This window comes from Argopecten irradians, chromosome 16 (genome assembly GCF_041381155.1).
Source record: "Argopecten irradians isolate NY chromosome 16, Ai_NY, whole genome shotgun sequence".
Taxonomy (NCBI): Eukaryota; Metazoa; Mollusca; class Bivalvia; order Pectinida; family Pectinidae; genus Argopecten; species Argopecten irradians.
Genome location: NC_091149.1, coordinates 4,115,211 through 4,132,719, shown reverse-complemented (window position 1 = coordinate 4,132,719; position 17,509 = coordinate 4,115,211). Strand labels below are relative to the sequence as shown.

At 36.3% G+C, this 17,509-nt stretch overlaps 2 protein-coding genes across 41 annotated transcripts in view; both read left to right on the top strand.

Annotated features, from left to right (window-relative positions):
* The window catches only part of LOC138310974 (uncharacterized), a 229,877-nt gene that overhangs the window by 74,322 nt on the left and 138,046 nt on the right, over nucleotides 1-17,509 (top strand). For 38 of the 40 annotated variants that reach the window (XM_069252370.1, XM_069252360.1, XM_069252369.1 and 35 more), the window contains 9 exons: nucleotides 466-567; nucleotides 885-1,451; nucleotides 1,675-2,841; nucleotides 4,194-4,220; nucleotides 4,819-5,002; nucleotides 5,629-5,996; nucleotides 7,386-7,445; nucleotides 7,995-8,036; nucleotides 9,042-9,077. In XM_069252370.1, the coding sequence (XP_069108471.1) occupies nucleotides 466-567; nucleotides 885-1,451; nucleotides 1,675-2,841; nucleotides 4,194-4,220; nucleotides 4,819-5,002; nucleotides 5,629-5,996; nucleotides 7,386-7,445; nucleotides 7,995-8,036; nucleotides 9,042-9,077 (2,553 nt within the window). The remainder of the gene's footprint in view (nucleotides 1-465; nucleotides 568-884; nucleotides 1,452-1,674; nucleotides 2,842-4,193; nucleotides 4,221-4,818; nucleotides 5,003-5,628; nucleotides 5,997-7,385; nucleotides 7,446-7,994; nucleotides 8,037-9,041; nucleotides 9,078-17,509) is intronic. The other 2 variants (XM_069252388.1, XM_069252387.1) reach the window with 1 other exon arrangement.
* On the top strand, nucleotides 10,361-16,419 carry LOC138310985 (cartilage matrix protein-like). Its single transcript, XM_069252398.1, has 5 exons — nucleotides 10,361-11,558; nucleotides 12,600-13,175; nucleotides 13,465-14,043; nucleotides 15,172-15,225; nucleotides 15,394-16,419. The coding sequence occupies exons 1-5, from the start codon at nucleotides 11,072-11,074 to the stop codon at nucleotides 16,038-16,040; spliced, it is 2,343 nt and encodes a 780-aa protein (XP_069108499.1). The 5' UTR covers nucleotides 10,361-11,071; the 3' UTR covers nucleotides 16,041-16,419.

Here is a 17,509-nt window from a genome sequence, read left to right as displayed (position 1 = left end):
AGCTTTACGGTAGTTTAGCGTAAAGGTACAAAGGGAGATAACTCTTGGAAAAGTCTTCTGAAATTTTGTATTTCATTCATATTAGAAATGACAAACATTTTATTCAATAAAAGAAAGACATATATGCAGACAAGCAAGAGCACAAGAAATGAAAATTAGGTTCTTATTTATTTTTCATTAGAAAAAATCTTATTTAAGTCTTTAATTCGTCGTTGTGAAGACATTGCAAGTTCAACATTTTTAAAAAAGTCATACTTTTACATCCTATCACGTCGTATTTTAGGAGTCGACACCATGAGCAAAATATAATAACTTAATATGACTACTGATCAAGTATTTATAATAATGGAATGATTAAAAATAATATGTCGGATTAGGACTTTTACTTTGAGTCACTTAAAAAAATACGTTTCATGCAGTGGTGTATAATCCCAATTCTTCCAATGATATATGACATTTTTATAGGAGAAACAATACAGCAGGAACGTACAACAGACAGTGTACAAACAACAACGGAAGTAAGGACAACAACAAAGCCTGGTGGTGCCCCTGATCGTACAAGTACAGGTGAGTTTTTGTTATCATTTATGTATTATATGTATGAAGAACTTACGGGATGTTCCGCAATATACTCGAAATTTCATGCGAAATTAAGTTGGATTGCAGTTTAAGATCAACATGTCACAGGAAACAATTCTACTTTTTCTTTAGAAATAGAAAATAATGCAGTAATTCAAGTAGTAATAAATTGTTAATTTCTATTTGTACGAAAATGCTGCATACTTCAAAGGTATCGTATATAGAAAAAATCTAGTTTTTTTTCCTGAATACACATGGAATAAGAAGATTTTTAAAATAAGATAATTCCTTTTATCCTTCTACAGATCCATCATTAGCAGACATAGCATTCCTCTTTCACGCCTCAAATGCAGTGCCGAAGAAAAGCTTTAAGAAGGGATACATAAAATTCCTACTTCGAATGATTAAGAAATTTAAGCTGGACAAGGGAAAAGTGAAAACAGCGCTAGCTACATATGGAAATAAAGGACAACTCCTCTTTAACTTTGACGCGTTCTCAGAGAAGAAACCTGCCATGAAATTTATACGGAAACTTCCAAAGAATCTTCGCTTCAAAAAGGCGGATTTAGCCAAAGGGCTGCGCCTGGTAAGAGAACAAATATTTGTGGCTCCTTTCGACAGACCGGAAGCACCTAATTACCTGATTGTGTTGACTGATAGTCCCACCGATGACGGTGTCGCCGAGGTTCAGATCGAGGCTGACATACTAAAAGATATGGGCGTTTATGTCTACTTGGTTACTATAGGTGACATAGGTGAAGAAGCGGCCATTGTACCGAGTGAACCGTCCGCTGCCAAGCAACTATCAGCATATACTGATCTAGCGAACTTCAAGAAATCTGGCAAATTCCTTACAAAACAAATCCCAGCCCGTGAGTATTTTATTCCAAAAATTTTCTGTATTAAATAGTTAAGATGTTTCTAAATAATTAAAAGAAAACCAGAAGGAAGAAAAAAAAGAAAAATGGAACGAAGAATAAAATAAGTAAAAAAGAGAGATGGAAATAATATTTCAAATATCATTATTTCTCAATACTTCTATGACGAATGACCTCTAGCATACTAGATATAGCTCTTGCTTTGCCTTCTTTTCAGTTAAACTTCTAAAGAAGAAAAATGGAAAGGACAAGAAGAAAAAAACCACGACGATAACTCCGACGAGTACTATCACTACATTATCTACACGCCAATCTGCTATGACATCAGAGAGTAGCAGTATGACGTCAACTGTAACATCAGTTACTGATACGACTCTTGACGAACGAATATCTACCGACCGGACCACCGCAACTTCACCAAGAACCACAACTCTAATGACATCAAGCAAAACGTCATTTACATCCACAACTGATCCACATGTGACGTCACAGGGTATAACATCAACCATTGAAGATGGCGTTATGACGTCGTCGTCAACTTCACATGCACCTGAAGAATCGACATCATGGAACGAAGGTACCACAAAACGTAGGGCCATGACAACAGAGAAAGAATTACTGACTGAACTCACGTCAGATGGGACGGAAATGACAACACCAACTGATGAAGCATTCACTACTGAATCGGTATTTTCTACACCTGGTTATAGCCAAAGTTCAGAACACATGCCAGTTATAAAAACAACGCCAGCTACGCCTTCAGGTACACGTGACGTCAGAACAACAAAGACAACAGATCCAACAACAACACAGAGAACAATTGAAATAACAGATTCAAGGACAGAAGATCAAACAACAGAAAAAACAGTCGATAAAACAGAATCAAGGACAGCAGATCAAATAAGTACGATACCAAACACAAGCGATATAACATCTACGTCAGGAACAGCAAGGTCAACAAGGTCAAACGAAATACCATTTACGCAAGGGCCGCCCCAAACGACACTGCTTCCAGAAACAACCAAAGTCCCATTCGTCTCCACAAGGTTTAGTTCGCCATCTTTACCGGAACGCGTTACATCTTCTAATGATGTTCAGACCACAAGGAAAAGTGACATGGAAACAACAACATCAGCACAAGGGAACAGCGTCGACGAAAAGCAGACAACCGCAGCAACAACATCAACGATGGAGTCTACAACAATTAAGGATAAAGCACCACTTACTACTAAACAGCAGTTGTTTACAACAACAGATATATATGTGAGGAATACAGATGGATTCACAGCCGAAGATACAACAGAAATGGAATCTGTTGCTACAACTATCTGGTCACGTGACGTCAGGACAACGTTGGTAAACAAAGTAACATCAGAAGATGACGGTATGTCCTGTCTCTTGGAATGAGGAATGGATGCATGCCTCCTGATCTATAGACAATCTCAGTATATACGGGGATGCTGAACCTTGTAATATGAACATTGGCGATTCTCTAGTCAAACTGAACTGTGTAATGCTAGAATTTGTTTCTGATAGCGAACATGCTCTTGATAAGCGTGATATATCATTCATCCATCGACATCTTAGTATGACTATGTTATCATCCTTTCCCCTAGCTTTGTTCCCATCTCTAGACCATATAGTCATCCATGGTATTATCTTAGCTTTATCATCGATCTGATTTCGTGATAATGTTTAGCATCATTTCGGTATTTAAAACCAATCCTCTTTACTGAGAAAAAATCAGTCGTTAAAAACGATCTTAAAAGGCTAAGCATTATTACAAAGTCTCTTCTTGCAATGGTGTGTGATTACAAGATGCATTATAAAAACCTGCTTGAATGATGTATATTGAACATATTCATACGCCTAGGAACTTCCATCTCATTTAAACATGTTATCATCATATAAGCGATGTGTTAAAGATTTAAGAAACATGCATAACTGTGATTAATTGAAGAAACATTTCTTTACAGTTTTATATATTGATGTTTTTAGGAATCTTGATATTTTATTGATAAAATGGCACGTGAGTACAGTATATGTTATATTATTTTCGTTTCGTTTCATTTTTTCTTTTCTGATTCTATGTCATGGGCTGCGTAAGTAAACTTGTCGGTTATTATTTTCATTCCAGAATATTTATACCTATTGTTAAAACGTCCATTTTTTCTGTTTTATCATGATAAATCTGTCTCCATGTTTTGTTACACGTATTCTGCTTGCGTCCAACGCCACCTGTGATCATGTGTTGTATAGTGTTATGCACCATGTCAGTCCTCTAGTCTGCATGTCGCTGTGTTTTGTCTCTACTTATATAAAAAAATACTGTGGTAATTGTCAATGTTTTCAGGTACCAAAGCGATGGTAAACCAACAAGACAGATACTTACATAATATACAAAAACCTGCTTTCATCTATTCAACAATTATTATCCTGCGAATTTCTGTAATAATGTTGATTGTCATAATCATATCGTTTGGTTTTAAGCAGTTGCATAATATTTTTGTGATGATAAGTATAATTTATGTCGTAAATCATAACATAAAGTTCACAAATGTTTATCTATCGATTATACTAATAAGTGAAGTCTTTCTTATTTCTTTAAAAACATTTTATAACATATTTCGAAGGTAAACGCATGGAATATGATCAGATTTTGAAATAATTAGCATTTACTTTTGATATCATTGAAATGCCGTTTGATTAATTTTCTGCACTTATCTTCAATTCTAGCAACTGTAGCACCAGTGGCTTTATCAGGTGAGTCTTCAACGTTCTTCTGGTTTTAATTTGTCCATATAAGTGATCATAATCATATTTCTAATTCTTGCTTGAACAGTCTTGTTCAGAAATCAAGGCGTCAGCTAAAATACTTTTTGGTTTAATTTTTCCGTTCAATACGACGTTTTCCAGATACCAAAATGACGTGAGTAAATTACGATTTACCATCAATTAGCCAAATATTCCCGTGATTGTGACGTCAGATTTTTACATGATTTTTGTGACGTCAGTATCACAGCAAGGTGAGACAAATGGAAGGTATACCGTACTTTACCCACCTTGTTTTGGTATCTCAAAAAACCCAATGTTATGATTTATGGTTTAAGTCTATATCCCCGTTCTAGCTCAGTGATAAATACATGAAATCCTTATTGATATCCTGTTGATGTTACCGTTCGGACAGGACTTATATACCGATGGCGTGGAACTAACTATTCGTACCTTGTCTACGTCGTATTTGTATCTCGACCTCCATACCCACCACGTCCTTGAGTAACCTCTACTCTTGATAGGAAATCAAACCTTATAATCACAAATGAAACCGAACTTAGGTTAAGTTCCCTTTGTCTCATTCTAGTGAGCGAGGATGCCGATATCATTATCGCTGTCCACTCGTCCATAACGGCCACGCCTAGCCATTTCACCATGCTGCTGGAGTTCCTTGCCGAGCTATACGAACAGGCTGACATTGACGGTGGACGTGTCAAGGCTGGAGTGATGTTCTACGGATCAGCAGCCACGCCCATCTTCTACCTGGATCAGTGAGTAAAAACAGAATAATAAATGTTTTCTATAGTATAAACTCTCAGACGTTTAAAGATGGTTCACCGCCGACAGAGTATAAACAATATCTATCATTTGGACCATAATTAATGTTTAAACGTGAATATATATATGTCTAATGTCATGTAACAAAAAATATATTTAAATAATTTGTTTAGCTTTTGTTGTCTCCACAATCTGGACTATTCCTTATAGAGCATATTGCCATCGATATTTTCGGGATACAATTTTTCTCTTGGTTAAACAAAATAGCCCAAAATGTTCAATGATGGATATACCGTAAAATTATTGACTTTTTTACTGAAGTAAACTTCGACTGCGTATGGTCATGTTTTGAATAGCTTAACATTACCAATTGTCGTCTGTGTAGCACATTTAACTAACATCGAATGTCCAGTCACCGGTACTATAGTCAATGAACACATACAATGAATACATCATATATATCCGATATATATTCCTTATCACATATTTTCACTTAACATGACAAAGTATAGTTTGTGACCATTCAAATGTTTATTTCATCGTTCTTAAAATTACTTCAAAATATTATAATGATGCATGAGGAATTGTGTTGATAATGAATTTGGCATATTTATTTCAGATTCAACAGTTGGGATGAGGTCTTTATGACAATTTCAAGAACAAGCAATCGTTTACGAAGCAATGTTGTGGACGCATCACGTGCCATGAGGAGGGCGTCTGACATGTTTGGCGCTGCGCGAGGCGGACGAATCCCAAAGGCCCTGATTATGGTCACGGATGCGGCGTCCAATGAAAATTTAGATTTGATCCCAGAAAGGAAGGAAGCTTTGGCCAATCAGGGAGTTTCTATCTATAGCGTTGGTGTAGGTCTACCTGGGAAGGAAGAGCTAGAACTTTTGGCTACAGCCAGCGAGAATGTGTTTAGTGTCATCGGTTATGAACAATTGCCCAGGGCAGCCCAGGACATCAAAAGGAGAATTCGTTCATGTAAGTAAACATGAAACATTATATTGTTTACTAGAATGATTACTGTATAGCACTTTGGGAGGTCCCCATTTCGTGGTTCGTAGACGGAACCTTTTCTCTGAGGTTTAAAGGGGACAATTCACTCAAGCTTATTTTGTTACATAACCAAAAAGCAAAATAAGGCATAAATGTATTGTTCTACATTTCTTTTGAAACATTTAACACAATATATTGACAAATTCCATGTCATTGTTAAGTATTTTAATTGATACCGTTGTAATTACAAATCGTTGATCAATACGATTAAGCAGGTACAGTATGTACTCTGTACCCATACCCGAGCCAAAGTCACGCACGTTAAACAAATGAACTACATAACCACTGAGGATGTAATAAAATCTCGATTTGAGCAGTTCTAGACAAAAGTAGCATTACTCTACGAGCAAGGGACAGGGTTCGGCATACAAGATGTTCGACCACAATGTGTAATGGCGGATAGCGAGCGAGTTTGAAAGTTTCACACGCATTTCACCACCATGGGCTTTTCTAGCATATCACAGCAAAACCGACTGATCTAATTTCCATTAGAACTGGTTTTTCCCGATATATGTACAAATTTTAATGTTCACTTAGATTGAATTGTCCCTTTAATTTCGAAGTGCACCAATTCCTCTAAATGCAATGTAATCGAATGAGAGCTGTGCAATTTTGGATAATGTACATAGTAACCATTGCCCTGACGCTAACGTAGCAATTAATTCGGTAGATTTGATTTTGCATTTGTGAATATCGGACAAACCGGGAAAATAAACCACCCATGAAATTTACTTCCAATTCACTAAATTTTTTAATTAAACTAGTATTTGGTTGTGTTAATGGTTACTGTACCGAGTGGCAATATTTTGAATTTCAAACTTGGCAATCCACTACGTAACACATAAGAAACGTAAATTGTGTCAAATACTTGCTTTAAAATTAAAACAAGCTCCGTGCATATTGAAATATTAGGTGTTAATCCTGTATTTGTTTTAAATAAATACATTGTTAGAAACAATGTACAAAACGAGCACAAGAATTGCCAGTTATTTTTGCAGGTCGAAATGTTTTTTCTTATATGAAGTAAAACCAGAGCATAAGATATTGGCGGTATTACATTTTCGCGATTTAGCATTTGGTATAATTTATATATATATATATATATGTAAGTGAATCAATTATCAATATTGCGATATTCGTTTTCAGAAGAAAGTCCCTCGAAATCGCAATATGACATTCCCGTGAAATATCCTGCTATACGGAAATAATAAAGATGCAGATTGTTAACATTACAATGTGGAGACCATAACACTTGTAAAAATGTCTTGTTTTATTAAGATAAAACTCGTAAAGATCATCTTATATGTATTACAGTGAACACCTTGCCGGAGCGTGTGACCGACCCACCAGAAATCAACACATCGACAGGCAGTCGTAAGTCTCCAACACGTTCTTATCAAATATACCAAAATATCTTTACGAGACTGATGCACTATAGAGACATTTCAAAATGTTTCTATCCGTCCTATGCGTTTATGCTTTCATATTTACATTATAAAATGTACAATGCATTATTTTGATCAAATATGTTTTTGAGCAATGTTTAATGATGAGCAATGAGAATCAGAGCAGTTGCAATAAATCTAACATCGAATACATGTATAAATCGCCACCATCACAGTATCGAGTCTGTAATTCAAAATCATACGGTCAAACCTGTCTATAAAGACCATCCAAGGAACAAAGAAAGTTATCTTTATTACCGAGTGGTCTTTATACACATGTCATATGTTATTGATATTGACTATTTGGGAAATAGACACTGGTCTTATTAATCAGGTGGTGATTATACAGAGTTAGTTGCCAATGAAGCGTGTACTATATGTACACCACCATTAAAATATCCAGCCTCTATTTACGTAACATGGTATCACTTGTATCCCGTCTGTATTTAAATATTTGATATACTATTCTGTCCCGTAGCTCCAGCACCTGTCCGGACAGAAGTGCCTACTAGTGACCCAGGTATGTAACTTACTTTGTCTAAAATCACATTTCCCATCACGCATTTTCGCGCGCTTTCGCTTTTTTAGAATCTTAGAAAAGTTTATTCTTAGATGACTAGATGGTCTGGGAGTCGGTGTCCAGTTTTACCAATGGTTAAATACCAAAATGGTAATTACAATATCATTATGATTTCTATTCGACTGTTTTTCTTATCATCGACAATCTTACAGAACGACAATTTTAAAATATTGTAAATAAATAAATCGAAGAATTTCGTTATGGTGAGAACAAAACATAACAATTATAATGTTGGTACGACCATGATTAAGATATAAAGTTTATAGTTATGTTGTTACGTTTAAGATTAAGAAAATAAGTATTGTTGTTCTTACCAATTAACATTTAGATATAACTTATGATATTATGATCAAGATTAAGAGACAACATTAGTATTTCTGTAACTGCAAGGATTGAAATTCGATTTCAATGATAAAAACATCATAATCTAGATCTGTTTCGATATACATTTGTATCTCTTAACGTCCTCGTCTATTTATTACTGTGAAATAATTAGGAAGATTCAAAAGAAAAAATGACAAAGCAGTAGATGTGAAAATAATACAACTTCGTAATTTTGCTAAGCATATTTTGCTGCTTTTCTAGCAATGGTATTTTGTAATAGAAATAACGTTATGTAACTGTGGTAGCTTTTAGACATTTGTCATACACACTTGCAGGCTTTGTATAGAATATATAACTATGCAGTAGACCCTCGATAATCCGGACTCTAGTTATCCGAAAACCTCACAATTCGAACATAAATGTCAAGGAATGGCTTTGATTATTGAACGATTTTCAGCAATCAAGATAATTCACAATACATGTATTCACAATCCGGAGGAATTGGACATGAGACGTAAGAGTTCGGATTATCGAGGATCCATTGTATATCAATTGAACACATGTATGTATAACAAATCAATGCATTTCGCTCTTGCTTCCGGGAATTCAATTGTATTACAGGTCCAATACGTGTAACATTCCCGTCTCCGGACAGTGGTAAGTGTTTCAATCTTTCTACCATCTATGTACCTCACATCCTTTCCGTCTGACCGCAAGTTTTCTATCCTCCATTAAGAATGTCATTCTCGACTTGATGACCCCGAAAAGCAAAATGAATTATTTACCATTTGTGGCTTATGAGTTTCACGACCTTCCCTGAAAAAAAAAGTGATAAGATTCCCTTTCCACATGTGAAGGTGTCAGGGTAAGTTGTTCTATGCCTCAGAAGGCGGATTTCGTAGCCCCAGAGGGTGGAAAACGAAAACAAAACGTTTCACAATTCGTAAGGTTTTGTATAGAGCTCGATTCACTGAACAAATTTACCTATAGCTACCAGACTTCTGAAATCTGTATCGGATGAATACAAAATAAAATTTTTATTTGTTAAAAGATAATCCAGTTATTGTTGTATATTTGCATGCATTGTGTCGTGCGAGTGTGTGTATGGAAGTGTAACCATAGAAATCCACATTTATTAACCAATCATATCTTACTTGATACTCATGACGCATTTGTGTTGACACATTTGAGTTACTTTTCAGAACTCTTCGGCGATGAAGGTAAAAAAGACATGCACGCCTTGATGGCACATATAGATCATGTATATCCCCGAGGTGTATCCGTATCCATAGCGACGCCATACGACGCCGTATATCAGGCGTCCTTTTCTTCGGCGCATTCGCTTCATATAACCTTGCGTATACAATGTACATTTTTGTCATACGACATCGCTCATCTGCTTTAATTGTATCAGATGTTTTGGTGTTCATGTCTGTGTACATGTATTTATGTATCGAATCATCGGCTTTCATAAATATCAGATATGTTGTCCATGTCATACCATACCGCAAAACTTAGGAATCATTATCAGCTCAAATGAATATAACGAATGTAAGCTTATGTGTTTCCTATAAAAATGCTATTACAATGACCGAGATACTTGGACAGTATATTCGTAGATACCTTCGTTTAAGAGAGTTGATCGAAGCACGGTGGTGGAAGTTGCCCTTTCCCTATCCCAATATATGAAAAAAAAAGTTATATACATGTATATCTAACTCACTCTAATAAACTGAACAGGTTTGAGGGCGAAACAAATGTACATCAATATCATCAATCAGTGTATAGATTAAAAGGTGTTTGAAGCGGGGCCAATTTATATCTATACCTACATCTTTTTATCAAGCTTAATCGGTTTTGACACATTGTCATCTATATTTAATTTATGCTGGATTGGTTTGAGGGTAAACATATTTACACCTGTATTGGAATCTGTGTACTAAGCTTACGTGGTTTAAGGGCGATCAAATCAAATGTACATCCACGGTGTATATTGGTGATGGGGTAGTCGGTGCGCAGAGCTGTGCAGTCGGGTGACGGATAAAGCGCTTATAAGAGATTTGGATATGATTATTAATCATTATTATTAATATGTGTATCGTTTATTTAATGATTTGAATATTGTTCAATGTCTTTACTCGTTTTTGTGTTTGTTTTCGTTAAGAAAGAAATGAATATGGTTGATTTATATGAAAAGAAAACTGAATAGGTTCAGACTTTATTGAGAACTCTTGACTATATTCCGTCTTTGATTTTTTTCAAAGTTATCTCCCTTGAGTTTAGGCACACATTGTGACATCATTATACTATGAACGAAATTTACGTCGTGTTCTCTGAAAATTATAACGTTACTGCTCGCAAACACATGATGTCACAGTCAATGCCTACCTTCAAGGGCAGATAACTAATCAATATGACAATAATAAAAACATGTATTTCAATATGAATCAGTGTAATTAACCTCCGAGTAACGCATTGTGGTGTATGAACCGGTTATTCCCTAACGGAGTACAACATTGTAGCCTGTGTGTCATATAACGTGTCGTGACATATCCTACGTTTCAGCTTTCTACGACTGCTCGTCAGGTAGCGCAGACATTGTCTTTATAGTAGACTCATCCACCAGTGTGGGTGGGAGGAACTTTAGAAAAATGCTCGACTTCATGGTGGATTTTGTCAACACAGTAGACATAGACTCCGGAAACCACCGTGTTGGCGTAGTAGTCTACAACACCGAGATAAGCACCAAGATCTTCCTCGACGACCACCTTGACAAAGCCAGTCTACTGCAGGCAGTCACGAGTATCAGGTACACCTACGGCAATACCAACACTGCCGAGGGGTTACGGGTAGCTAGAGAAGAAATTTTGGGAGCAGCAGGAGATCGCAGAACAGTTCCGAATGTGGTCATACTGATTACAGATGGTATTCCAAACATGAATGTCCGGAGAACGATTCCGGAGTCTGAACTCATAAAGGAAGGAGGGTCTCGCCTGTACCTTATCGGTGTGGGATTAAGTCCGGGTATCACATTGGATGCCGTTCCCACCGAACCGTTAAGCGATAACGGATTCTACATTGACGACTTCGACGCATTGCCTACCATAGAAAACCGACTTTTCTCGGGCATCTGTAAAGGTACATCACGGGGCTTTAGATATTCGCTTTAACCTATAACATCTACCTACAAACACTGTTGTATCCATAATAAAATTTTACCTTTCCACCTTACGGTGTATAGTCTTTCTTCTGCCTCCCTAGGATTTGTAGGTTGTCTTGGTGACGGCTTTTAATGGATGGAACATTCACTTTGTATGATAAAACCGTATGGTGATGGTGTTATACGATTGATAAAGGTGTATTATACAAAAATACGTATATAGTATGGTGATGGCGTAACAATGTTGTTCATGTACATTCATTAAATGGTTAGCATGAAGATGTTCGCTATTTAATGTGAATTGTATTAAATGAGGGGGCTTCACTTGTATTGGGTTTATGATGTCAATATACTGGTGCAATATACTGAAGTGATAATAGCTGGTTGTAGTAATGTTTGAATTTTATTGACAGCATGATATTTGCTTTCTAGGAAAAGCTTCTCCATTTAGGTTGGTTGAGGGAGATATCAAAAACTATTATTGGTTGCAGAAATTAACATATCATGGTGATTGGCTGACAGATTCATTTAACATTTGATGGTTGGTGGTGATTGGCTGACAGTTATAACAAGTCTACGGTGATTGACTGATAGAATCATTTAACATTTGGTGGTGATTGGCCTAGAAATATAAAATATCAACGGTGATTGGTGCTCGATTGACTGAAAAATATAACAAATCAACGGTAATTGGTGTACGCAGTGATCTGTTACAGCGGATTGAGATTCGCACGGTGGTTGGTTTTCTTAATTTGTAAATGTAAATTATCTCCTTTTATTTATATTAACCTGGTGTATGGTTTTGTTTTTGCAACGAAATACAAATAATTATCGTATCATGCATAAAGTAAACTATTAATGTGCTGAATAAAAAAAATATGTAAATGAATTGTCTTTGCTGTAAAATCGTGTTTTGTTTCCAGAATAATTCTAATATATATAAGTTTGTTTTATTTTATATCATATATGTGTCATGTACAATTTGCATGTTGACGTTTGACGACTTAATTGATTTCCAGAAACGATTAAGTGTGTAACTGGGAAGGCAGATATCGTCATACTCATAGATTCATCAACAAGTGTTGGGAAACCAAACTTCAACAGCATGTTGGAATTCACCAAAGACATCGCGAAGTCACTAGACATAGATTCCGGCCGGTTCCGAGTTGGAATTGCCACTTATAACACATATGTTGTCCATAAATCAATGTTGAATGCAGCTCAAACCTCGACCGACCTCCTGAGGTTGATAGATAGCATCCCATATACTTACGGCAATACAAATCCGGCCGATGCCATCAAGTTTGCGAGGTCTACCATTTTCTCCCCACAAGGCGGGGATAGACCGGACGCCCCCAATATAATCATACTAATCACTGATGGTCTAGCCAACATGAATCCGAGGCGGTCCATTCCCGAGGCAGACTTAGCTCGTGATGAGGGAATACGGGTGTTTGTAATGGACATAGGAGTAGGCAAGGCCTCAGAGTTAGATGGCATGGCTAGCAAGCCGCTTGAGCACAACCGTTTTAGCGTCGACGCTTTTGATGAAATGGAGAAAGTGAAGAATGCATTAATGACGGAAATATGCGAAGGTATTCTGATATATAATTATATTGATCTAGCATTGCCATCGAACCACATGTCGAAGTTATCAATTAATGAGTACGAATTTTCTCCTGTAATTAAAGATATGATTGTGGATTTGAAAATATATCCACATTCCCTTAATTCTTTTAAAACAGAGGCACAATTTGGCTAGTCCTTAATACAACACAATTTTATGATAATCTAAAAAGTAAATTGGCGAGAAACGGCAAGTCATATATTAATACCCAAACTTAGAAATTTATATATTCTAGTAACAAATACTTGAACTTTCAGAGAGTCGCATATGCACTGCAGTACCCCGTGATATAGTGTTTGTCATCGATTCCTCCTCAAGTGTGGGGACAACTGGTTTCCAGCAGGTCATCTCCTGGATTTCCGAGTTTGGACGCAATATCGATATAGGCGGCGGTCACTATCGCGTGGGTCTTGTTGTTTACAATACACAAGTCGTTAAAAAGGTTTACCTCAACGAAGCCACGTCCGCAACTGAGCTTGACGAAATACTAGCGGCAACTTCGTATACGTATGGCAATACTAACACAGCCGACGGTATTAGGGTCGCGCATCAAGACCTGTTAGGCCGGGGGGCGGGGAGGAGACCGGGGGTGCAGGGAATGATCGTCCTTATCACAGATGGAATATCAAACATGAATTCACAGCGAAGTATACCGGAAGCTGATAGCGCAAGGGCTGCTGGGATACAGATGTACGTTATTGGTGTCGGGTTGACGGACCGGAAGGAGATTGATGGAATAGCCGACAAACCTCTTTCGGTACACCGTATCCTCATCGATGGGTACGAAGCAATGCCGGCCATTTCTAATCAGTTATTCGATGGGGTGTGTACAGGAGGTATGGTGTTATTTTTCTTAACTAGAAAAGAAAACCTGTATTTTAAAGTTGAATATAGGATAATACAGTAACATGAGAAATATTTATTTATCGTAACTAAATTATTTGTCGTTAATGATGTTTTGTTTTGTTCGTTGGAGTAATGTTTTAATGTTCGTTTCATCATAAGACGTATTCGCTGCAATCATCTCATGCTCTTGTTTTGATGTCTATTGTTTGTCTGGTTCAAATCGCAATCGCTTCTCATTTTAGTTGAAACAACTTCTTAATTGCCAAATTTTAAAAAAAGGCATTAGAGTGCAGGGACATATGATTCAAGATGAATATTACATGATAAAAGTATTATTAATTTAGTTAGCAAACTTAATTTTATCATGAAATATAAGTAAAAGTTTGCTGTATATCTTTTTTTTATTTATATCCCAATTAGACTGCACTTTGTCTCTTTTAGTAATCAATATGGAATGCCATAAACGCCATATGAGCACGATTATGACTGCTCTCACCACAGATACGTTTAGGACTGTTAGCTGGAATGTTTAGTACTAATAAGACTTTACTCTTAACTCGGTACATATATTTTTGAGCATTGTAAGGACTTTCCATTTCATACTCCTGCGCAATATCTGACCACTTTAAGTATTGCTGTCTTTTACTTATCCCAGATTATATTTTAGCAAGAGGATACTCTTAATATGACCAAGGCAATTTCGTAACAATGTCGACTTCTGATGTACTGTTAACTAGCCTATGGGAAACATACTATTATTATTGTACTCGTAGCGGACGCAGACCACGTTTTAGAACTGTTAGAATTGTTGAATGTTAACAAGTCTAGTGTAATATTTGAGTAATATTACTGCTTACCCTCTCCAGAATATGATTTTTAGTCTATTAGATTAATGTTAACCAGCTTCAGACCAATTTGACTGTTGACAAGCGCTATAAAATGACCAGGCAAGGTTAGGTCGGGGCCTTGAACACAGTCCAGATAACATTTGATGACTGTTAAAGCGACTCTGTTACCTCGCTTCAGACTCTATTTGAGCAATATTAAGGTTACTGCTAACGAGTTTCATTGTTTGAGCACTATCGAGTCTGTACTGCTATACTTTGCTGTGTCGACAGGATTGCCTTCTCCTTTGCTACCGTCGGTCCCTCAACCACAGCCTGGAACTGCAGGTGAGCAATACTGCTTCACACATGTCGGATTTTACTCGAATATATCAAAAACAATTTGCATTGAGCAAATTATCAACTATGTGATATTTAACAAAAAATAGATTTCATTTTCAAATCATCATATTGAAAATAGTGTGAAGTATCAGAATTGAAATTTCATATTTGCAGTCATAAAGGAATGTTCGGAGGGACGAGGCGATATATTGTTTATTCTGGATTCCTCAACAAGCGTCGGAGATGAAAATTTTCGAAAGATGCTAAACTTCATGAAAGACATTGTCCGAGCGGCGCCAATCGACTCGGGGCATTACCGAGTTGCGGTGTTGGTCTTCAACTCGAATGTCAAGGTGACACTCTTACTAGACGCCATCGATAACCAAGAAGATTTGCTGACGTACATAGACAATATACCTTATAGTTATGGTAACACCAATACTGCGTCCGCTCTGCAAGCCATGCGTGACACGATCTTCATCCCAGCCAATGGGGACAGACCTGATGCTAAGAATTTAGCAATTGTCCTCACTGACGGCGAATCCAACATCAACTCGGGACGAACCATCCCCGAGGCTGATGCTGCTAAACGGGAAGGCGTGGAGATATATGGGATTGGCATCGGTTTGATGGAGACGTCGGAAATAGACGGCATATCGAGCAAGCCTTTAGATACACATAGCTTCAATGTGGACAACTTCGACAACCTCAACGACATGAAGGCTGATATATTTTCGAAGATATGTATAGGTAAATACATGCACGACCTGCTTATTATAGCTGTTTTTGTACCAAGGTCAAATTTATCTCAGTATCGCTGATATTTCTTCCTTAATAGAAATTCAATTCTTAAGAAATAGTATCAACAAATAACGGTATAGTAACCTGGATAAAAATGTATAATTATTAAAATTGAAATAGTAATGCAAAATCAGTTAATTGTGTTCACAGAAAACGAACCAATTTTATGATACAAATGTGATAATACTTTTCTGATTGTCGTATATTGTTATAAAGGAAATAATTTAACTGTGGCTAAAATTATCTTAAATTCAGAACATAAGATAAATGTAATAACTATGTTCATTAGATCACTATAATTTTATAATATTTGTGAAATAGCTTGGTTGTGGGTAATGCTCCCGGTAATCAGTTCTAAGCAATATACCTGGTGAAGGTTAATTTGTATATTATAATACTAATTTGTATATATAAAAATACATAAAATTGATATATTTTATGATTGGCCAAACTTGAAAAGTCTGCTTTTGCGAAAGGTGCAGATATAGCTTACACGATTATAATTCAATTTATTACATTGCTTCCTAAGTTATGTACTCTACAACATATTTCCTTGTTGCATGTACATATAGTGATTGTACATTTAAGCTATGAAATTGTAGATTGTCGCGATACGTTAGTCCTTCGCGAACTATTCAAGCTTCAAGCTTGAATTATTAGATTCATTGTTCTGTCGACATTCGTGAAGTCAACAGTATGACCGATATAAGTTCGTTTATCCGATGTTATTGTCAGAAAATTCAATCAGAGTCGGAAAGTGCGAAATCCATATTTTTATAAGGAGACATGCAGCCATGATACAGTCAGAATATTGTACTGCTTAAAAACGATGCAACCAAAACGAGAGATTCTTAGCAGAATTTACCTGTTAATCAGACCAAGGTAAGCCGATGTTAATTAAAATTAATCAAGCATTTTTTATTTGTTTCTTTTGTATATGGTATACAACGAAAATCAGTATGTATGATATACACAATATGAACAACATATGTTAAACGTCAGTCATTATACATGTATGATATAGCAGGGTTTTAATATAAATATTTCCAAGAGGAAGTTTTACAAATTTGTTGCAAATGTGTGCAGCAAGTATGTCCATCCGTTATGATATGTTTAAGCCATTTTAAATGTTACATTTCTTTTGATGTTTATTATTTGTTGAAATGTAACATATGAATTCCTTCATTCTAAGACTATTTTGGCCATAACTGGCCTTAGTTGTCGATGGGCTGTAACACTTATACAAACAGAAGTATTCAATAAACTAGTCGTTCTCTGATAATCAATAACTGACAGTGACTATGAAATATGCAATCGTGTTTGTAACGAGTAATTATATTGGCTTATGATATCATCTAATAATGGTAAAATGAATTATATATGTGTAGCGCCGCCTCGGATTGGCGGAAATAGGAAACAATTTTTTTAGTTCGAGAGTAATCTCGTGTTTGATTGGGTGACGGATGATTAGATGTGTTTTATCAGTCTG

Excerpts from the sequence above, each read along its gene's own strand:
- LOC138310985 (XM_069252398.1), top strand. The coding sequence starts at position 11,072 with ATGCTCGACTTCATGGTGGATTTTGTCAACACAGTAGACATAGACTCC. Across the intron at positions 11,559-12,599 it reads TTTCTCGGGCATCTGTAAAG|AAACGATTAAGTGTGTAACT; the intron begins GTACATCACGGG and ends ATTGATTTCCAG. Across the intron at positions 13,176-13,464 it reads AATGACGGAAATATGCGAAG|AGAGTCGCATATGCACTGCA; the intron begins GTATTCTGATAT and ends TTGAACTTTCAG.